We start from the raw sequence: 23450 nt of genomic DNA, 5'->3' as shown, positions 1-23450 counted from the left end.
GCGTATGGAAGCGGTCCCCCCACCCCACCCCAACCCCCCCCCCTACCACCTCACCCCGCCCCTCTTTGGAGCAGCGGAGGCATCATACTGCAGTCAAGGGCTCCGATCTGACCCGGAGGAGAAGTGTTTTCTCCGCGATGCGAAAAAAAAATCCACCTGTTCCATCGGGTCTCCTTGTTGTCTGTGGATCCACAACCCCTCAGCCTACATGCACCGAGCTGCTCAGATCGATAGGAAATAATCGGTCGTCCGTGACGTAACCCCCGTCCATCGGTCACCGAGCGGAAAATAAGCGAGAACGTGAAATCCAAATTTCATGTCAAGTCAAAGCCAGAGCAGGATTTGTTCCACTTTTCCCGGCGACATGTTGAGTTTCTTTCTTTTTTTTTTTTTTTTTTTTTTTTGTGGTTGTTTTTCTCACGAAACGTCGCTCTACCTGCCCCTTCTCCTCCATCCAAACATTTAAACACTCAACTTGAATACAGTCCAAATACCTCTTTAAATGTCCTAATTCATTATTAATTCACATCGGGGCACAGAGTGGAGATAAGTTGCACCGCAGTGCACCAAGGCACTTTTGAGATTAAATGTTTTAATGGTAAATGTTTATTGCAGTGAGAGAGCTTCACTGCAGTGAAGGGAGGTATAGCTTTAGTGATTAAGAGCTACTCTGGCTTTATTGATAGACACAGGCTCCTCGCCTACTACACACACCGTGGTGTGAGGCTCCTTATTTTATTCTCCTGGTTTGAAATCGGTGCACAGACAACAAGCCGGAGGTGCAAGTTAACCCCCCCCACACACACACACACACACACACAACACCACCGACAACACCCCCATCTAGACATTTCTGCAGACATTCGAGAATGAAGCAGACGGACAGACAGACACTCCTATTTAGGATGTGAAGAGAGAATTGCTAAGATAAACCCCCGGCCCGTCCGATGGAGCCGCCGACATTCGGAACCTCATCGGAAAGACAAATAATCCCACGGTCGAGACTGCTACTAAAAGGCCCGATCAGAATGAAAGTAGACAGGGAGACCGGCAGCAAATTGCTCAGGGCTATAAACACTATTTGGCAGGTAGCTAACTCTTAAAACTGGTAAACATGGCCAGACAGTGAGCGGGAGACAGACGGTCGTGAAGCCTTCAGCTCAGGGACAGTAAGGCGGATACGTGATGAATGTCCTCTAATTGAAAACCTTCGAATTGCTGCTGATGCCTTACCATATATTTGCATATAAAACAGCCGATTCACTGGAGAACTGATTAATTCTGCCTTTTAAAAAATGTTGTTTTTCCTTCTATCCCATCCCCCCCTTCGTAAGATGCATCTTCGAAACCTCCACAGGTGTCCCATAAGGGCTGCAGGCTAGGTCAGTAGCTCAGCCTCCATCCGTGTGTGCTGTGTTTCTTCTCGTCTCCACCCCATCTCGCGCCCATGTCGACTCCCCCTCGGCCAGGGAGGGGGGGCGGGAGGGAGGCAGGGGGGCCAGAGAGGGAGGGGAAGGGATTGGGGCTTCAACACCTGTCTGATAGCCAACGACCCTCTCCCTTGCTGATCTCTTCTTTTTCTTGCATCCTTCGTTCTCAAAATTCTAAGCTTAATTTCTTACTTTTTTTTTTCCCCCCCGTCTCGTAGCTAATGCTCTTCTAGCCAGTTGTTTGTCGCTCCTCTGTCTCCTCCTCTCCTTGTCTTTGGCTCTGCCTCCTCTCATTGTGTTTTTTGCCTCATTTTCTCTGTCGGATCAGTCCGTTGTCTGTAAATATGTGTCCAGTACTGAGTGTAGTAGAGGTGCTTACTGTATTGTGTAATGACATACATTATGATGTATTTTCCCCGTCAGACACTGTATTTGAGCAGGTAAACATTCTCCATTTCACGGTCATGATGCCATTTGTCAACATTCCTAAATGTTATTGTCGACTGTATTAGTAGACTGTATTTATTGACCTTTTTGATAACTTGTAACAGCCATCATGCTCCATTTTCCCAGAATGATGTACGATATGTAACCGATAAGAATCACGCTCACCATGAAAACACACGGGAATTCAGGTGCTCGGCTAAAAGCCAGTTTACACTTACAGGCATGTGTAAATACACACATACACTCCATTCATGGTCTTTGCAAACTCATTGGAAGTGATGAGCTGACAGTGATGACTGTGGGCCACATGGAGGCCCCAAGTTATGGAACATTTTTATCACATGTAATTTATTGATGTGTACACTCCCATTTGCTCACACACACACACACGCAAACGCACACACATTCTCCTCACCCTAGACGTGATGGATGATGAAGGGCCTGTCCCAGGAACTGGTGGCTTCACCCAGGGGTAGGTGAGTTTGGGAATTGATGATCAGGATTGTATGTAGCTGAGCAGAAACTCGTTGAAATCTTCTTGTTGTGGCATCTGAACTTCAATTTCTTCACTTGAACACGTTTCATCCCCTCATCTGAGAGGCTTCTTCTGTTCAGAACTGAAGAAGCCGCTCGGATGAGAGCTTCAGAGGGGGTGAAAAAATTCATATTCAGTCGCCAAGACGAGAAGATTTTGACAAGCATTCTCCGTGACCTGGATGACTGAGGATACCACAGATGGGTGAGCAGATGCAACCCTTTTCTAGCTGGGAGAAATCACTCAGTTTTGTCTTTTATGGGCCGCCCTCACGACACAACTGTCTGTGCGGAATAAAAACTGCATTTGCACTCATAATTAATACGGTGATCAGCTCTCATGCTGTTGTGTACATTTCGGACAACATATTTCTACCCCCTGGGTTTGAATTAATCACAAAAAAGTTCTTCTCTAAACTGGTACTTTTTGACTGGCTAACCTTTTGTGGTTGGCCGGTGATGATTGTACTTTTTGGCCTGAAAAGAACAACCAATGCTGAATGGTTGCCAACTGAAGAGTTTTAGAATGCCCCAAGCGGATGGGCTGTGCAGGGGTCAAAATGAATTGATTTAATGTATAAATATTTCATTGCAATTTGTGGCTTCAATGACTAGTTTACTGGCTTCCTCTGGACAGCGTGACATCTTTTTTTAAATTTATGGTCCTATTTATAGTACAATGGATTGACAAGCCACTATCTGTGTGTAAATGGCGTCCACCTGTCGCTTCTCATAACTAAACAGCCTTGTCCCAATAGTCATGCCAGCTATGTCGGCTTCTTTTGATACAGTTTATAGCAGTATCCCTGTATTTTCCAGGCATGTTGTGTCTCGATTACATGTCCTATGAGATCCATGTCCTTGACATCAGAATGAAAACAGATGACAACCTTGCAAACCAAATGATCTGAAAATAATAAAATCATACACACAATTTCCTCATTGGTTGACTCTGGCCATGATTAATATGAGCATACAATATTATAATAATCATCTTTAGTTTTTATCCTATGGCTCATATTTCTGTGCAAATACATCAGGCTACTGCAAATTGCCTGACTGATTTGCGTTACCCCTAGAAAGACAAACATCCATTTGACTATTGTGGTGAAGAGCAAACCTTTTTTTGTTGATAAAGGCATATTGGATCTTATCAAGGAATCATTATATACACAAAGAAACTGGCAAACAAAAAGATAATCCATGGCTTAATACTTGGTAAACATTATCACCACAATGTGCAGTGGCATTAACAGCACTCCCCTCCAGTGTTAATATATTCATTGTATTATATAATCATATTCATGTTACATGTCTCACATATTTTTCCACATGACTCCCACTTTACCATTTGATTCCTCTATGATTAGCAATTATATGCCTCGAAGTGTAAAGTATAATTTGCAAATCTGCACGTCTTTCAAGGAGTAGATGTAGCTTTAACTATGTGCAATCTGGTTACAGATCTCATGCCGTGTTTTTAGTCGCACATTGGGATATTTCATTTAGAATAGACCACGAAAGTTAGTTCATCTTCCTCCGTGTCAGTTCGGCGCAATGCACTATTTATTCCTTATCTCAGCAGGAGAATAAACAAACGATTAGTAATACAAGACTGACTCAGTGCTTGTCTCAAAAATGAGCCACTGAAAAACAACACTTGACTCTTCAGCGTTTCATTATTCACAGTGAACAGTGAACCAGTGATCCTGTCATCATTAAGGCTTGTCCAGTAACAATGACTTTCATAAATCTCAATGTGTGGGTGACGCTAATGGTGTAATTTCACTGACTGCTGCTTTTACATAAAATCTAGAAAATCTAGACTTTCTTGACATCAGACTGATGTTGAGACTACATTTTCCCACAGATAAATGCTGTTTTTTCCACTTTTCCTGGCTTTGCCCGAGGCCAAGACTATTCATTTATTCTCAGCTAATCCTCCTATCCACCTGCTCTGCTAAAGAGTGTCTAGCAGCAACCTGGCCACGCACCAGATATCGTAGGCTCAGTGTTGGAGGTCAGTTCAGGGTTACTGGAATGGCGATAGAGGGGAAAATCTGAAAGTTCTGGTCAAGCAATTGATCCAATCACTCAGTTGCCAACTGCAGCACTGTCATTATCAAGTCAACCACTGGAATTTTTATTTTATTTATAGTGTTTACACTGAAAATGAAATTTGACAGATGAGTTGGGTTAAACAGAAGTTATAGTATCAGGTGAACTGTCAGAATCATGTATGTATTGCCACTTTGTAAGCGCTAATTACATTAAGTCATTATAAGAACATAGCATAATTCTTGGGGAATGAGTAATACCATTATTAAATGAGATAGTTTATCAATAGAAAGAATTGTCTGAAAGAATTTAATATACAGTATGTATTCTATGATTTTTTTTTTATTTTACCTGTTTTTTAATCTAATTTACAACTGCAATGACAGTTATAGAAACATGGAAAATTTAGTTTGTAAGCAAGCAATTAAACAACTGTTTGTGTGTGTGTGTCAAAGCAAAATGACTGGTACGTTCTAGACTCCATTACCAACTGCCACATTTTGTTTATTCTTATATTACTTAATTTATAAATTAATGAATGAATTAATTTATGTATGTATGTATTTATTTATTTATTTACTTTAATGTTTGTGATGCATTTTTTTGAAATTAACTTCAGGATTTAACTTAATGGATATATATAAATCTATCTATCCTATCTATCCTATCTATCCTATCTATCCTATCTATCCTATCTATCCTATCTATCCTATCTATCCTATCTCTATCTATCTATCTATCTATCTATCTATCTATCTATCTATCTATCTATCTATCTATCTATCTATCTATCTATCTATCTATCTATCTATCTATCTATCTATCTATCTATCTATCTATACACAGATCGATACACAGATAGATAACTGTTTATGCTTAGCTGAAGTCAAAGATGCAAACTAATTTATTGTTTAGTGTTATGAATTTTGAGATTGTAAATCTGACATATTCTTGGTGGGGATGGGGCTGTGGCATTGCCAATGGGTTGTGCGTGTGCGCGCGTGCGTGCGTGTGTGTGTGTGTGTGTGTGTGTGTGTGTGTGTGTGTGTGTGTGTGTGTGTGTGTGTGTGTGTGTGTGTGTGTGTGTGTGTGTGTGTGTGTGTGTGTGTGTGTGTGTGTGTGTGTGTGTGTGTGTGTGTGTGTGTGTGTGTGTGTGTGCGTGTGTATTACAGAGCCACAGCTCAAAGGCATCGTGACGCGACTGTTCAGCCAGCAGGGCTTTTACCTGCAGATGCAGCCGGATGGAACCATCGACGGCAGCAAAGACGAGAACAGCGACAACAGTGAGTTTAAAGTCAATGATTAACATAGTTAGATAATTTATTACCAGATTTTGTATTGTTTGTGATTTCTTACATGACTGATGGCCAATCTGTCATAAAAGTCATCAATAATCAGGATTAACCAAAGAATTAAATGTTGATGTCAATAATTCAATATGACAGAATTTCCTCTTAATGGAAAATGCTACACCTAAATATGTCAACACATGATTAAAGTGGATTTGTGATTCAGCACCTGGAAAATATACCTTCTACAGCAAGTGTAAGATAACTATATGAACTATTAATAACTGCAACATCCATCCCCTTGCACGCCTAAGTAAGTTGTTCCTATAGTCCCTACCTAATTTATGTACTGTATCATCAGACTGACAGAATTCCCAAGTTGCTGCCTAAATCAAGTTTCCCTTCTGATTGAAGTTTTGCTACAATGATATGAGCTGCTTCTATGCAATATTTCAGCACCTTTTGGATATGCTTACGGGCCTGCCAATGAAGTAGACGCCCCCTTAAGCTATTTCACTCCTTCTGATCCCAGTAAAATAAAAAAAAAAGGAAACGATAAGTATGAGCATCAAAGTCTGTGTTGAAACATAACATTTCTACAAACTGAATGATCAAGAAGGAGATACTGAAATGGAGAATGGTCATCAAAGCACCAATGACAAAAAAATCCAGTCGCGAATGAAGTCACAGGAAACTAATCATGATCTTTCTTCTCTTAAACATCTTGCTAGTGTTAAGGTGTAACCTTAAGCCAAAGCTGCTGGGGCGTAAAAGTCATGTGGGGGAAAAAGAATGGTCTCTTCTGCCTGTCACTCTTGATATGCATTATGAGGGTGAAACCTCAGTGAGAACCATTTATACACAGTTGTCAAGAAAGGGTCTTTGGCTTTTCAAGGCCTCCTGCCCATTGAAAGAGCTATGTATAAAAATTGTGTTATATTTTTGTATAATTCTCCTCGAACATATCATTGTCTCTTGAGTGTCTATAGTATTCTAAAGGTTTTGATGTCAAGGCTTCTCTGTATGTGAGGGCTTTCCCACCTCTAGGTGATCCTCTTGTTAAGCAGTTCTACCTGCCCGGGTTGAAGGAGCGCAGTGAATAATTCAGCCAGAGGAAACTAAAAATACGCTTTCTCCATTTGTACCCAATAAATAATTCTCTATGTGAGATGCCTTAAGCTCAAATAGTCTGAAGGAAGCATTGAAAGACAGCAATGGATAGCAGGAGGTTCAGTGAGAGAATTTTATTTTGAGTAAAAAATAAGGAGGAAAATAGTCAAAGGAAAATGTGAAAGTCGCAATAGGTTCGCAACATGAGAGATAGGAATGGGCAAAAACTATCTGTATTCAGGTCTTGAACTGTACTATTGATTGCGCATTATTATTTGAATAATAGATTGTCCTTGCCCTTGAACCATGCCATTCTGTGAACTGCATCACCCCCAGCAGCGGCAGATGGAATACAGAAATGTATTTCTTGAGGGATGTTCAGTGAGATGGTTTGAACCGAGGAGCATGAGGTGGCCAGTCTACCAGGTTTACGCCATATTTCTGCTCTGAGAACCTGGAAAGGCTTGAATCATATGCATATTTACAGATTTTTTTTTTTTACTTCTACACGTTAGTAAAATGGATGAAGATGGAATAGCTATGCCTAACTCACGGCAAAGGCTGTTAAACACCATTTAATTAATTAACACTCATGTTCACATTTGAAGTTATTAATTTGAATGTCATCAGTTGATTGCCTTCGGTAATTGCTGCAAGGCACTGAAGGTCCAGAAAGATATTGCAAGTTATCTCACACCTTTGCCGTAAGGTGTTTGCACTCGGCCAGTCTCTGATGCCTCTGGTGGATGGGTTTTATCAGTATATATGTACTGTATACCTGTTTATATCTTGCAGTTACTATTACTGATTGAAGAAGTAACTGGGCAGTTTCTTAACCACGGCATCAAGAGTTCAGTCAGAATCCAATTTGTTAAATGCTTAACATAAGGCACAGAGCATCTTTGCTGTAATTCCAGCTCTTTTATCTTTGGATTTGTGTTCCTTCATGGATTTGAAGATGTGCCCTTGCCATTTGAAGATTAGCCGTTTCACTCAACCTTCCTGCAGCTTTTATTTCCTTCTGCACCAGGATTTTTTTCCACATCCAAATTGTCCTTTAGCTTAACCACTGGATTTTCTTGTGGGTGATTACTGTTACATGGGAGGACTTTCAAGGTTTCTGCTTTTATGGTTTGTTTGAACCTATTTGTCTGGCAATTTGATGATATAGGATCCCCCAAAATCTCTTAACGCCGTCCATACCATCCCTTCACTCCCCCACCCTTTCTCTATTCTCAGCAAGAGAAATTAAGGTTATAAAGGAAAGGGAATTGCCTTTGCAAAAGTCAATCGGTACATATTGTAAGAGTGGCTTTTGTATGGATTTAATTGAAATCTATTAACAGCTATTGCTACTGAAATAGAAATTATGACATTTAGAAGGTAGACTGACAGCCCTAGATGGCTTTGCGACTTTTTTTTTTTTTTCTAGCTGGCAAATGAAGACACAACAGTTTACGATAATCCTCAGAAAATAGTGCACCCTGTTTTTTGAGCTCAAGAGTTAGCTATATCTTAAGGTCAATGTTGCAAGAAGAATTCGTGATAAATGCTTTAATAGGTGGAGTTTTTCATAAAAATGGAGCACTCTTACCTATTAATGATAATTCCCAGGGCTGTGGGCACAGCATGTGGGAGACACCGTCAGTCATGAGTGACACAGACACACCAGTGGAGGGTCAATGGTTTGTTGGTGCAAAACTTCAAAGATGCTAAGCTAAGACAGAGAGGGACACAAGAAATAAGTAACCGAGAAGCCCAAGAATGCAAATTTCGAGATAATAATGGATTCATATTGTGCCTTCAGATACCATTGCCTCAAGGGTACACATAACTGCATAAGTTGCCGGTCGGTATCATCTGCACCAGTGACCTCAGGGCAGATTTAAACAATTGGCAGTCGAAAGCGGTGCATCGATATTTATTGAGTGAAATTGAATCTGCTCTGAGAACAGACCCGTGTTGGCATGAGTCCTCTCATCCCTGCCAGCTTTATCTGATAGTCCCCATCACCACTTGCGCACCAATCTGCCCAACAAAACAGGGTGGCTACATCACATAAAGCATGTCCCCACGCCATTCTCAACTAACAGTGATGAAAGTCACAGTCCCATCTTTCGCTTCAATAGAAGTAACCTACAAAGATTGTTAATACTACAAAAAGGTAAAAAGTCAAGGGGAAGCAAGCTATACAATCATGTAAGTGACGTAAATTATGAGTGACTACAACATGATTTATGTTTCAAAATAAAGAAGAATCAAACCATTAAAACATTAAAGGTTTTAGAGATCTATCAATCTCAGTTAATCACACTAATGTGATGATAGTTGTGAGTCCATCATTTATGATGACGAACCAGTTGAATTTGGTCAAACCATACCGAAAATACCGTGCTAACATGATCCTGAAGACCATTGTATAGCAGGTTGGCTTGGCAGGATGGTTATTTGACCTAATAGCTCTTTATTGCTAATTATTTAGTCAATAATTTTACACAATGCTATTTTTTTTTACAAAGCAGTCAATCATTCCCCAACTCTCGCTTGTGAAAGACTGAGCGATCGGAGTAGAGTGGCAGTAGCTAAATTAGATGTGATTTCAACACTACACAACCCGTACATAGAACATTTTTGGTGTTTTCATTAAAATTCATTTTCTCCTGCATAAATGACATTACTTTGCCAGTGGATGTATTTATTCTCTCTCCATTCATACGAAAAGCATTCGACGGATACGGTTTTTACAAGTTCTCTTGTCGGGGTGTGGCTCGAACAGTTTGCTCATGGGTGCCGGTCGCTGAGAGAGGCTTTAAATGTCCGGTCAATTCTGGCCTTTTTCCTATCTGAGCCAAACCGAGATCATTTTCAAGTTTGTAATGTGTGTGGTGAAGCGCTTTTGTGAGCCACAGAGGTGTTGTAAGTAGATGTATAATTATCCGTGACCCCTTTCCCCCACAGACCTTGGAGTTTGATTGATATCATCTCAATTGGTAATGTAATAAATCTGGATCTCGAAATTTTCAACCAATGCTTCGGTCAAACTGTAGTAGGCCCAGGTTTCTGCATGATTCACTTCACCGAAAGCCAATACCAGATCTGTAAGCGTTCATTTCCACAAGAATCAACAACCAAGGTGAAAACTAAAGTGTTGTATTTTTTCTCTCTTCTCAGATAACTCTGTCTTGTCTGCTCTTTGTATCCCTCCACCACCCCAACCCCAAATCTTTACAGCTCTGTTTAATCTTATTCCTGTGGGTTTGAGAGTGGTGGCAATCCAGGGGGTGAAGAGTGGCTTCTACATTGCCATGAATGGCGAAGGCATGCTTTACAGTTCGGTGAGACACAACTCTTGGCACCAGTTGTACTTTTGCTATGCATATATGTGTGCATTACCAGCCTGTTTATATATAATATACATGCTGCATTTTGTTCCGTTTATTGTCTGTTAACAATATGCCACTGCTGCAAAGCCTCGGCTATTCCAACCCCTCATCTCTGCTCTGTTCAAGAGTGCTCCTTCTGTGTGTCTCTCTTGTCGTGAAGCACGTATTCCAGCCTTTGTTGTTTAAACAGTACACTGAATGTTTTACATTTAATCTGACACTAAGTTCAATGCTTGGCTCATTTTGAAATTGCTGCTTCTTCTTTTACTGGCTCGTAACCGAGGCTTTCATGTAACGGCTCCATAGAATTTGACTATCTTTTGATGTGGATAATGTGGATGTTTTGTTCAGCTTCATCCTGGATTCTGTACAGGATTCCTGACTTTATGGAAGAATATTATGTTGCTAAACTATCAGCTTTATGGAAACAATTTTAACAGTTCGTGTTTTTCCAGCAGTCCCAAATTTCCGTTTGGACTGTTTTTTATATTAGTTTTTTTAATACGCTGTTAATTCTTTTGAATTAAAAAATTCGCAACTTTAATTCTGATTACAAATAATATATTCAAGGCTCAGTGGAGGAGTAAATGTTAGGGCAGATATTTATGCAGTGTAAGACATTAGAAGCATATCGACAAGTGTGGGCTGCAGATGCCTGGGTGGAGGTGGACCAAGTCATAGATGTCAGTTGGAGAAAACATCAAGTTGTAGATGTTGCGCTGAGGATAAATACATGCTTCTGGAACACGTTAAAAATTAGTTGCAGAGGCAGAGAGTGTGAGAGAGCGAGAGAGAAATTGGGTGGGGGCATAGTCAGAGATACAGAGACAGGAAGATAGCCTGATCTGACATGGTTATATAACATAATGTTCCTAATCCCATTGAAGATGGTGTTATAGAAAAAAAGAATTGGCTGGAAGAGCTGTGTTTCTCAAAGAACCTGCAACGTGACTGCGATGGTGGTCTGGTCGCTCATTGGCAGAGGAAACTTTTTTTTTCTCCTTTGAAATATGCAAAGAACTGAATGAGGGCACAGAGAAATCTATGTGCATTTTAGCAATCTTATAATGAAGGGATTTCATTGCGGGAGATGTACGGGAATATTTTTAAAAAGGTCAGATTTCTACGTTCATATACATTAGTAGGGTTGAGGAATTGCAAAATCTGTAGAATAAAAGTCAAAAAGGTTCAGTGATATTTCAGGAGGCCAAACGTTCTCGCTCATTTTAACCATGAGCACAGACTCGCGCGTCAAACAACATACATGCGCCCCGAAGTTCAAAACAGAATGTGCAATAAATGCACTTGCTCTTATGGCTCACATAGATAGACTTAATAATTGATAACTCAAGACTTATGAGGAAGCTCACAGTATTAAGGCCAGTAACATTCCTTCACCCAACTACACGCTTGATGTTAATTTTAATTAGTGCCAAATCTACAATCACTGGATTTACTATACGGACACCAAATTTGGATTGTGTCTGAGCCACGGCATGATTCATGAAATCATCATTGGCATTCGAATACATGACTATTAATATTGACTAAAGTAATGCAGTGTATTTTTTCTGGTATACAGTATCTTTCATATTTATAAACAAAAGCCTCCATTTATCTTTTGTGTCATTTTAAATGCTTATGGGAAATACCTATTTGACCTTTCTATCATGAGGAAATTAATGTTGATTAGAGAGCAAAGTAATTTCAGTTGAACATCCAACAGGCCATTTTAATTAAAAACATGAAGTAAATGCTCTTTCTGGCCATATGGAAGAAGTCCAGTTTCTCATATGTGAAGCATTGGGAATGAGCATGAATTGGTATGCAGTATTGCTGAATCACGGGGAGGCTTCGAAGCATTGAAGAAACACATTGCTATTTTAAGAGGTGAATTAATATGTGACTTGTAGTTTGGAAAAACAAATGTTTTTGTTCACATTATTTACTGAATTTACTATATGGGCAGCCTTCCAACACAAAGGAGCCTGGTTCCATTTAGACAGGGAGCTAAAACCATTAATGCGGGTTCCTTATTCAAAAGTTTATTGCCATCTGGAACCACAGCTGTAAAACCAGTTCCCGACTTTCACTACTTATACTTACTTGCATTTACCTTGATCATAATTAGTTTAGGTGTTTTATCTTTTTGCACATCCTTATCACCATCCCTCTCATTTTCAAGGTCTTCATCCTTATCTTCTGGTTTCTGGTTTATAAATCATGTCTCAGCTTGTTTAGTCATGTTGCACTGTTTCCTAAATTCCAAGAGCAGAGATGAGTGGTTCTTTCCCACTTTCCCCTGGGAGGTTATTACTGAGGGATATCCTCCTACTTCTTTAATACTCCCTTTGTTTTCCTTCCCGGGCTGTCTTGTTAGTGAGGGAATGCAGGACACTTTGTCTTCTTTGTCTTAAGTATGCTTTTGAGAAGTCCTGCGCCATGGAGCTTTGTCATCAAGTTACAGGTCACAAGTTATTCTATTGTAACTGTTAAACAATTAGGAAATGAGAGGTATTACGTGCATGCTGGTTTGTGTGAATGCTGAGCTCGCTGTTGAGGCTGCTGCTTGTGCAGCCATGGGTGATCATGTTTGTGTGAAGTGTTTCGCAATGAAGTATGTGGGGGCTGAGCATTTACAATTGAGAGTTCCTTTCCATTATTTATAACTCTTCTCAATATGACCTAGATAGCTGCACAACAGTTATCTGTCTGTCTCGCTGTCCGTCTGTCCTTCCGTCCGTCCGTCCAGCCATCCGTATATCCAGCCATCTGTCCGTCCGTCCGCCGATCCATCCATCCATCTATCCATTCTTCTTTTATCCCCTCTTCCAGTCATGAAAATAATTGGTCGCAGTAAAACCTCCGGTGAAGGCCGTGACGAAGGAGAGGGAAAGAGTTGTGGAGGGTTAGGGAGAGTCACATTTTGTATATGGTACAAATAGTAATGGCGAGTCAGTTGTGTGCATTTTATCGATCTCAAGAATAGAATAATTGTACGTTATGAGAAATAATTTTGGTCTTGTCTCAAATTAAAATGATGGCTGTATGTTCATGTTTTAACTAACAATTGGTCTCATTTGGACAAAGATTTCTTTGTCCAAATGTGTTAAAAGTCTAAAAATAAAAACATTTTCCCTCCACCTCCAAACTAGATGTTCAAGTTGCATCATTTACATATGCTTGTTTTTTTTTTCTTCTTTATTAAAGAACTGGAACTTGAAAGGTGGGGTAGAATTTTGCTGCCGACATAAAAACCTGTAGTTTAGGACCACAGTCCTAGTCCCGTTTGTTTTTATAGCACACAGTATGTTTTAGGTTATGTTATTCTGCCTTGTTGAAAATTTTGCTGTAATGTCCATCAATGGTACTTTAAATCTGCTCTCAAAAAACATCATACTTGATTGATCCCCATAGGGGAATTTCGGGATTCATTCGGATAGTATTCATATAGCGCATTACACATCGGGGCACCGGTAGGATTGCAATGCCAAACTAGCTTGTTCAGTTACTGATACAGATATTTTTTGTTTCTCTTTACTACACAAAGGAAGTATTTGTCTCATCTGTATTTTTGTTTTGGCAAGGGAGCAGTCACTTGCACAATGTGTGTGTGGTTTGTTTTTGCCATTCATCATCAATTTCTTCTCAAGATTGAGTTTAGGAAGGACAGCACGGTACTAGAAGAGAAGAGCGAGAAAGCATTTCAGTGTAGACCATCCCCGACCTAAATCTATCCCTGAATACAAATAAGCTTTCTGGGAGTTCCGTGGCAGGCCTGGGATTCTCTGTAAGTCTAAATCTCTCATCCGCACGGGTGGAACAAGGTCATTCTTAAATGGAGGTCCTTTCCGTATCCTCTACATCTTTTCGAAGTCAAAGGACAGCCGTTTGTAGCAGGCACATGACTGGAGAGAGGCCTCCCTTCCCCAACAGACAGTGCTTGAATTGGATGGACTGTATTTTCAACCTGGTTCCCTAAGCAAGCTACTTTCAAGTCCATTGCATCTACTTTTTCTGTAAACTCTCGAGGAATTTCTCCCTTTTGACCCGCATGTAACACACTGGCATCGTCAAGTCTTTTGCAAATTAACTTTGACAATGGCGAGTAATGATCTAAAACAACTGGATTAAAATTCAGGGAAATTTGACACAACTCCATACTATTATATTTATTTAAGTTTCACCTGGAAGTTGATTCATGAACCATGAATAGGATACCCTTTGAAGTAGTTTTCATACATCTAACTTCTTTTGGCTCTGTGATCACTGAGGCCAAACCACAGTCGAAATTATGGATGGGCGTCATTTATTAGATTAAAGAAGCTTGTGTTGAATGCAGCTTTTTGATTTAATATTGATCTCCTATCATCCGTGCTGTTTTGCTTTAAAAAAGCAGAATAAAATTAATTAACACGGTTAGGGGCAGCTGAACATGATCCCTTTTTAATACAAAGTTTCTTTGAGGTTCTTAATGTTTTCATTCGTACCGCCCAGATTTTTTACCATTTTTTTTATGCCATCAACATATCTTTAAGATCGAGAGCCGTTGTTCTTGGACCTGCTTTGGTTAAAATAGCCCATTTTAAACAATTATTGTCCAGGAGCAGTGAATAAGAGTGCATATTCTGTACCCTTCTCAGAGATAAGGGTACTAACTAGGAAGTAGCGGTGTCCAACTTCAGGACAAATGATACTGTGTGTTATCAGATCAGTGTGCAGTCTAATTATACTTAGACTTTATCAAAGGCATCAGAACAGGTCTAACGTAATGCTCGATTGATGTGCTGAAGAATAATTTCTTTTAGATAATGTAAAATTGTCAAGTCAACACCGGTTTGATTTATTAACTTGACCCTGAGGCACAAAAGATGCCTGTCATTATATATAATGGTACTGTAAGCTAAATGTTCAGTTAGACATTTTTTACATTTTTTATGATTAGCCCTAAAAATGACAGTTTGTCATTTATTTACCTTCCCCAATTTTTCACCTCTCTTTGATATACAGGAGACAGGCTCTGCATGTCCTACGGGATGGTTTACCTTTTTAACACAAGTGAGCATTTTGCAGCAGCATTTTGTAGGAAACTTTGAGTGAATTATTTCACGTTCAATATTGAGTCCAGAGTTTCTGGGTGTTTGTTCACTGGGTCTCAGGTGTACCCTTGTGTTTATTTATCTTTAGCTTCCTACTGAGGCCTCTGATGCAAGAAAGCCCACGTGCCCGGTTTCACTAAAAAGTCCTTCAACTCCCCTTTTCATATCACCTCAGAATATAAATAAGCGTCCTTGTAAACAGTTTACCATCACTAAGTGCGGCCTGAAACCTTGAAATAGGGCACAGTTTTTTTTTCATATTTACCCTCCTGTTGCAGTGGGTAACACTTTAGTGGATTATGTAATCCTTTCAGAAGATATGCCAAGTTGAACCTATATCGCACATGTGAATCAGTGTGTTGCTTTCAGCTTTTTTTGTGCATCTTCACTCCTGTGTGGTGCTGAAGTTCACACATATGACATTAAGGTGATCTCATTAATCATGATAGTTGCCGACCTTGTCTCCTCACCTCATTTTTCCACTCAGTTATCTGCGAACAAGGTACATTGTCAAAGACTTCAAAGTCACTTACATTTCACCCACAGCATTCCCAAGAGCAAGGGTACTTTTTTCAACTGCTCTGAGCCCTTTTATAGACAGTTACAGAGTTTTGTCCTTGTGGAGAAATTATAAGGGGATTCTTCAGTGTGTCATAAATGCAGAGTAGCTGATGGTGAAGAGCAGTGAAGTGCACTTACCTGTCTTTGTGGGTGTGAACATTTGTGTGTTTGACCTGATTTGGGCTCATAACAGTGGAGAAGGGACAAAGCCTTTTGGCGTTTCATGAATAAATGTCTTCCTCCTACGCTCTAAAACAAATAGTATGTCCAGAGACACATGCACCTATCCACCCACACACAAACACACACAGTGGTCGACAGCCAGGATGTGGCCCTCAGGGCCCCGAATGAGAAAGGGATGTCTGCTGTTTGACAATGTGTCAGCATGCAAAGATTGACTCTACCGCCAGCTCTCCTGAATCTGTCACCCCCCTACTGACCAATGAGACGTTTCAACAGGGCGGACCGTGTGGCCTCACCTTACAAAGTCCTTTACATAGCCTGCTTTGCACTGCTCTGTCTTATACAGTAAATGAGTAGTCATACAAGTATGACATATTTTGCTAGACTGTGGCATGCTGAGCAAGCATGTTTCCTGTATCCTGTTACTGGCCATACACATATATGTGTGTATACTATGTATGTATACATATACACACACACACACACACACACACACACACACACACACAGTATACACATGTGCATGTGTATGGCCAGTTATAGAATTATTAATAATTACTATTATTAATAATTATTAGTACTACTACTATTACTAATCATAACAATAAATAATTAAACATTTATGTCATGTACACATATATGTCTGTGTGTGTGTGTGTGTGTGTGTGTGTGTGTGTGTGTGCGCGTGCATGTGTGTGTTTGTGTGTGTGTGTGTGTGTGTGTGTGTGTGTGTGTGTGTGTGTCTGTGTTAGTATGGATGTTATCTATGTAGATGTTTGCATGAACTGTCTTTTTTTCATCAGCTTTCAATTCATTATGCTTGCTATACAACCCCATATTGTTTCTAGCAGGCAGCTGTTTTAAACACAAACCCTCTGATACTTAATGTGTTGACCAATTTTCAGTTGTATGAGGTGATACATCAATGTCATGTTGCAAGCTTTTTCTACCTCCTCTGTGTGCCAACTCCTACCATGTCCTTTAGTCCTTTATATTTTGCTCTTAAGCACCAGCTTACATATCATCCATAATAATGTTCGGGCTTTCATTTGGAGAGGATTTGATTTTGATTATAGATTGCGAAGCAGTTGAAATAGATAGATATTAATCACTGGAAAATTACACTTGAAAAAAACATTTTTGCTTTCAACAAATTCAGGAAAAACTTCAAGCAATTTCCATTGGAATGTTTTCCTCTAAGGTGCTCAAACATGAAATGTCATGTCCTTAAAAATTTGGAGATGGTTTTAAGTAAAACTGATACCAATTTAATTTTAATTCAGTAAAATTAGATTATTTTCAGTAGGACTTATTTTTCTCTACTGGAATCACCAAAACCCAATTAACCCAACCTTGACCCCTTAGCAAGTGTCCTGCCACAATTTAAGGACTGACATCATATTGCTGTTCATTTTGTTCCCAAAAATTAGGTCTCAGAATGTTGTTGTATAAAATGATTTATGTCCCCTATCACATGAGGAATATCTGGTGCACAAAAAGTCATGCACACAAACACATGGATGCACATGGCTACGGACACACGCACGCACACACACACATACACACACACACACACATACACACACGTACACGCATGAACGCACACATACTCAGACACACCTGTGTGTATGTTTGCACAGAACTCCGCTATAAATTTCGAAGGATATAAATAATCATCAACCAGACAAACACACACACACACACACACACACACACACACACACACACACACACACACACACACACGTGTGTACATTCATGTATGTATGTATGTACTTTTATGTACCTTTGCAGTCAACTTCAGCCAGAAGCGTAATTGGTATGCCAATCAAATGGACAACCTTAAAAGTCAAAGAAACCTGTAAGGGGTATTAAAGAAAATATGTAATCGCCAGCTAGCTACACACACACACACACACACACACATACACACACACTCACACACAAAATACAGATCCTGTCTGAAATGAGATGGTATTATATCCTGCAAGCCAGGGTCATCTGCTTCTATCATGGAAAAAAAAAATGACTCAAAACTGATTGTCGTCACTTTTAATTTAGTCTCATGAAGCTCTCAAGCACAGTAGAGAGCAGGGTCAAGGGGTGGTGAGAATGCCATCTGTCTTGTTAGCATAAGTGAATCATTTCAGTTGTACAAGTAATTAGAGATTTAGTTGGTAAATGTAAACATTCAGTCATCTTCTAAAAAAAATAAGAAGCAATACCCTACACTGTGTGTACATCTTGGCAATTTTGTTGACCCTCCCATTACTATTTACTGTAATTGATCCTATTGCTTTCTGCAAAAAAAATCCTCCACTGTATCTCTTGCTAAAACCCTTTCCTACTTTTAGAGGGGAATGCAAGCGTCTGGGTTGTAGGGGAGAACAGGAGAGGGCAGAACAAACCCACACAGACATGGGGAGAACATGCAAACTCCATACAGAAATGCCCCCTATGGGAATAGAACCAAGGTCCTTGCTGTGAGGCAAAAGCGCTAACCATGGTGCCACTGTGTCCCCTAAACTGAATTTGCAGTTATAGCAGCTCAGCCTTTTTGAGCGAGTATTTTTTGATTGGGTGGGTGGCCGAGGAGGTGGAGGGGATTACATACCTTGAATGTCCACTCCTCAAAGAGAAAGCAATAGGGGTATTCATGCCAAAAATAGTCGCAGCAAGGTTTTGCAGGGACCCCCGCCCCAAGCCCAAATCCAGTCCGCAATTATAGTGGTCGGATTAACAACAATGTGTGCAGCTTACATTTTTCATGGATTTATAATCAAGAGCATTATTTTGTCCCTTGCATTGTCGTAGCTGTAATCTGGCACTGCACTGTGTCCGACAGTGCATCCAATATCTGGTTCATTCCATTTATCCTCTCAAGCCTCTCCACCCCCTATGTGTCTCATTGACTTTTCTCCTTGACTCGCAGCTTTGATAATGAAGTAGAGCGATAATAATCTTCCATTGTTCACCATTATTCTGATGAGACCATTGTTCTTGTAATTTGAATTCCAAGGCTATGCATGTGCTTCCTGACCTTGACAGTACAAAAAAATGGAGTGGTAAGGATCAGGATCTGATAACTGTAACAGATTGTTTGTTTGTTTGTTGTTTTTTGATTTTCTCAATTTTAATTTTCTGTTGCCTCATGGTTGAGATCTGAGATCTCAAAAAAAAGTGCATTTTTAATTTATTTATTGCATATAAAAGTCTATACCTTATAGCCTTATAACATTCACTCTTCCTCAACAGGAAATGTTCACACCAGAATGCAAGTTCAAGGAGTCTGTTTTTGAAAACTACTATGTGATCTACTCGTCAACTGTGTACCGACAGCAAGAGTCTGGTCGGGCCTGGTTCCTGGGCCTCACCAAGGAGGGGCAGGTCATGAAAGGCAACCGAGTCAAGAAGACTAAGCCTTCATCACACTTTGTACCCCGGCCAATTGAAGGTATTAAAGTTTGTACAAAATGCTCAGAGACCACTTCTGCAGTCATGTTTTGTTACTAGCTTGTGGCATCTTTAATCGCATTAAGAATTGGACCGTAGTCTGGACTGCAGGTTTAAAACCCTTTGGCAGTCATTGGATGCCAATTAAGCTTTCAACTGAATCCATTTTCTTTATTTTTTTTGTGGGAAACAATAAGGGCCATTGTCTTTCTTAAACTGTTTGAACTGTAAACATTAATTGTCAAAGAAAGATGTTATAGTATGCTGTTCATCTCTGAATTACTCTTTGAGAGAGATTATTTCTATTTTTGCAGGCTAAGTCTATGATATGCTATGATAAGAAATAATTTCTCAAAAAATGACTAGTTTGACAACACAATTCTATGTCGACTAAATCTGATGCTTTAACCCCAAGCCACTTGCTTTGGCATTAGCAAAAAGCTTAAAAGATTAAAAAAAAAAAAAAAATCTAGCACACTTGATATAGTATTGTGATGGACATCAATGTACTTTAAGAAAATATATATTTTGCGTTTTTTTTTTTTTTTTTTCAGATCGTTAACATAATTGCTAAATTAGTCATGTTTGAAGGTTGTCAAAAAAGAACAAAAACCCACTAAAACAATAAAGAAAAAAAAACTGATCACCCTGGTCTCACACTTGACCTTGTCTGCACACCCCCATCTACCCTCCTCTCTTCCCTGCTCCTCTCATCTCTGCCAGTTTGTATGTACAGGGAGCCATCACTGCATGAAATAGAGGACAAGCACCGCTCCAGGAAGAGCTCAGGGACTCCCACCATGAACGGAGGGAAAGCTGTCAATCAGGACTCTACATAGCAGTTAGAGCAGGGGGTTCCACCAGGGGGCACGGCCTAATCCTGATTCAAAGGGAGGGGCCCAAGGAAAACCCATCGCCCCCATCAAACCGGCGTCAATATTTCTTCTGAGAAAAAGAGGAAGTTGTGACGTTAAAGGAGCTATCACTGTACAACCATAACAAAAACACTGAACTCTTGCCTGTGAAAACTTTTAGATGAAATAATATGAAACCATAAATGTATATATACTTATATACATATGTGTTTTCAAACAGGACTTGACCAAAATTTTATGCAAAAAAGAGTAAAAGCTGTGATAAACAAAGGAATGGTGGTATCTCTTCACACAAATACAAATATATGTATATTTATTTCAATTTATGCTGTGAAAAACAAGCTTTAAAACATGTTCAATTTCATAGATGTATTTTTTTTCTGAATGTTGTTGCACTCTCACATGCTTTATTGTGTTATCGTTGTTGGTAATAACTATCACCTTTGCCATTCTGTTACTCTCATTCCCGCTAATAGTACAATTATTCTGGCTTAGTTTGGTTTTTGAGTTGAACATTTTTTGTATTAATAATAGTAATAATTATAATATATTCTCTCTCAGATTGATCTTGAATGCACTGTCACATTACATGAGCCTATACTGGAGAAAGACTGAATGCATTTGATAGTTATCTGTGTTGTACTCTGGTGAGAACGGAGTACTTAGAGTTGGACGTAATTTACTCAGGTGTATACTGTAAGCGTTACAAAATGAAGCGATGGGGCTCTTTCATATTTCCAGAAATGAACTACCCTTTTATGCCCTGCATAGCAGGGGGGGCATATTTAAGCAATATAATAGAAAGCTGTCTAATATATCTCTGAACAATAGTAATAACAAATGGACAACACATATTTGTGGGATGATGTGTTCGTCTGTACAGAAGACAGGTAAAGAAAGTCGTTCAAGCTGGTTTAAGTCTGAATAAAAGGAAATCAATGTTGCTATAGTTTCAATATACTCTGAGGTACAGTATACAGAATACAGTATACTCTGAAAGAATGATTGAATTTGAGGTGTATTGATGTCCGAGGCTTTCTAAAATTCCAGTGTTCCTGAGGAAAATAAAGACCAGCAAAAGCAATATGAGCCATTGCCAAAAAATGGTCCGTGCACCTTTGCACATCAAAAAGAAACTACCGTGCTGTTAATAAGGCTATGATAAAAATCCCAGCATTCATCCCATTGACGTGAATAGAGAATGAATGTCCATTAAAGTAAGAAACCAAGTCAGCATACTCTTGTTAGAAGCAAGAGAGGAGATAGGAAATATTTGCCAGGCAAGTTGTGAAGAGTTTTAGGTAAGTCATACTGTCACTTAATGTGGAAACGTCGCTAATTCGTCAACACTGATGAGAAGGGTGCGTGACTGTTCAACGGTCCACCGATCTATCTTGTCAACATATTTAATAAGAAAGAATTACAAAGACTCCTCTTGAAATGGAAGCAGAACATCTTATTAAGGAGCCAATTAATCAAGTTTTAGCCAGAACTGGGAGGGGGGGGGGGGTTGCTTTACCATCAGTGTATGAGTATTTTGCCATTTGTTTTCTCTGACACAATTACTAAACCATCTCAGTCTTTGCTGGTTTTATGACCCATGAAATTAGCTGTTTCTTCGTTGCAGAGGAAAACCTCATGAAGATAAACACGGTGAAACGAGTGGTACCCTTTGCGTTGCTCCTTCCTAAACCCCAATTGGTATGTCTAACTCAGGAAGTTCTACTATTATTCCATTAATGCGGCCAGATACAAAGGCTGGCTGCTCATCATGCAGCACCCATTGCACAAAGTCTGGCTGCTGGTGTGGTGTATAAGTAAGTTGGGACAGGATCAATGGCATTTTTATTGTTGAAAAAAAAGTTGTACCGTGAATAGTTACCAGGTTAAGAAAGTGGAGAAAGACAATTAAGAGGTGACAAGACAAAGCATGATCTTAGCATGATTGTAACAGCTGACTTGATCTGATTTCATTGTGGAGAATCATGAGATTATTTTAAATATCTGGTTGAAAAAATATTTAATAGTTTTGTTGTTTGTACAGGTCATAGCACATACAGTTGCACGGAGAAAACTGCAGAGATATATCGTCTTGGTGTTTGGGGGTTTTTCAACCTCGGACCTGGTACAGGTTACTTGCGAGAGCTAATGCTAGATCAGTTCAACTCTCACAACACCCACAAATTAACAGATACAAATAAAATAGTAGACATGACTCTGAAAGTAAACAGGCAAGACCAGCATACAGTGAATAAATATCTTTTTTATAGCGATTTATATTGATGCAAATGAGATCCACACTGAATTAAAGCAATGCATGAAATTGGATGTACTCAATGTCAACGTTTGACAGCGGAATGAGAGTGTTCGTGAAGTCAATAAAAATGAAAAAGGGGCGAAAATAGCAGTCGTGAGAAAGCATCTGAGGAAAGCGCTTAATGATGTATGAAAGGGCAATCAAAGGTTTTGTTGTATGTGATGTTAAGTATAATTTATTCTTTTTTTGGTTTGCAGATGATTTCACTGCATTTAAACACACCATATATGCATTATGAATTGTGAGATGAAATTAAAAATATGCATTGATAATAAAAACCAGAATGACGATAGTGATTGTTTAAGAATAAAGATTATGCTATCAAAAAACCTTTGTCTATGCAGTGATTGGTTTCATGTGCCTTCGATTTGCTGTGTGCTGTTATTACTGCAGTGCTGCAGAGAACCACCAGGGTAAGCAGACCAACTTAATCCATCAACATGGATTTTTATGTGGCTAAAATTCAGAATAGCCAATCCATTTCCTCTATCAATTCACCAGCGGTGATATATCTTCTTACTAGCCCTTAAAATGCGATGTGTCATTTTGGGATAGGGCTTCTTTGCCCTTAATTCTCCCGTTGCCATGGAAACAGACCCTCTGTGCCGTCTGCAAGGAGAATGAGGAGGAGGAGGAGTATGAAGACTCGTCTTTCAGGAAGTGGTTTGTCTTCTCCCCTGTGTGAGGGCAACAGCACGGATGAAAAAGAAG

The 23450-nt window shown here is 39.6% G+C and overlaps 1 protein-coding gene across 3 annotated transcripts in view; it reads left to right on the top strand.

Annotated features, from left to right (window-relative positions):
- The window catches only part of fgf12a (fibroblast growth factor 12a), a 31933-nt gene extending 8865 nt beyond the window's left edge, over positions 1 to 23068 (top strand). For 2 of the 3 annotated variants that reach the window (XM_086172093.1, XM_086172091.1), the window contains exons 2-5: positions 5642 to 5752; positions 10100 to 10203; positions 19350 to 19548; positions 20271 to 23068. In XM_086172093.1, coding sequence (XP_086028219.1) covers positions 5642 to 5752; positions 10100 to 10203; positions 19350 to 19548; positions 20271 to 20386 — 530 coding nt within the window. In that variant the 3' untranslated portion in view covers positions 20387 to 23068. Of the gene's footprint in view, positions 1 to 1334; positions 1383 to 5641; positions 5753 to 10099; positions 10204 to 19349; positions 19549 to 20270 lie in introns of all 3 variants that reach the window. The other variant, XM_086172090.1, reaches the window with a different exon arrangement.
- The last annotated feature ends 382 nt before the right edge of the window (positions 23069 to 23450 follow it).

This window comes from Fistularia commersonii, chromosome 25, assembly GCF_037954325.1.
Source record: "Fistularia commersonii isolate RoL2024-O1a breed Wild chromosome 25, RoL_Fcom_v1.0, whole genome shotgun sequence".
Taxonomy (NCBI): Eukaryota; Metazoa; Chordata; class Actinopteri; order Syngnathiformes; family Fistulariidae; genus Fistularia; species Fistularia commersonii.
This window is presented reverse-complemented; position numbering and strand designations above follow the sequence as displayed.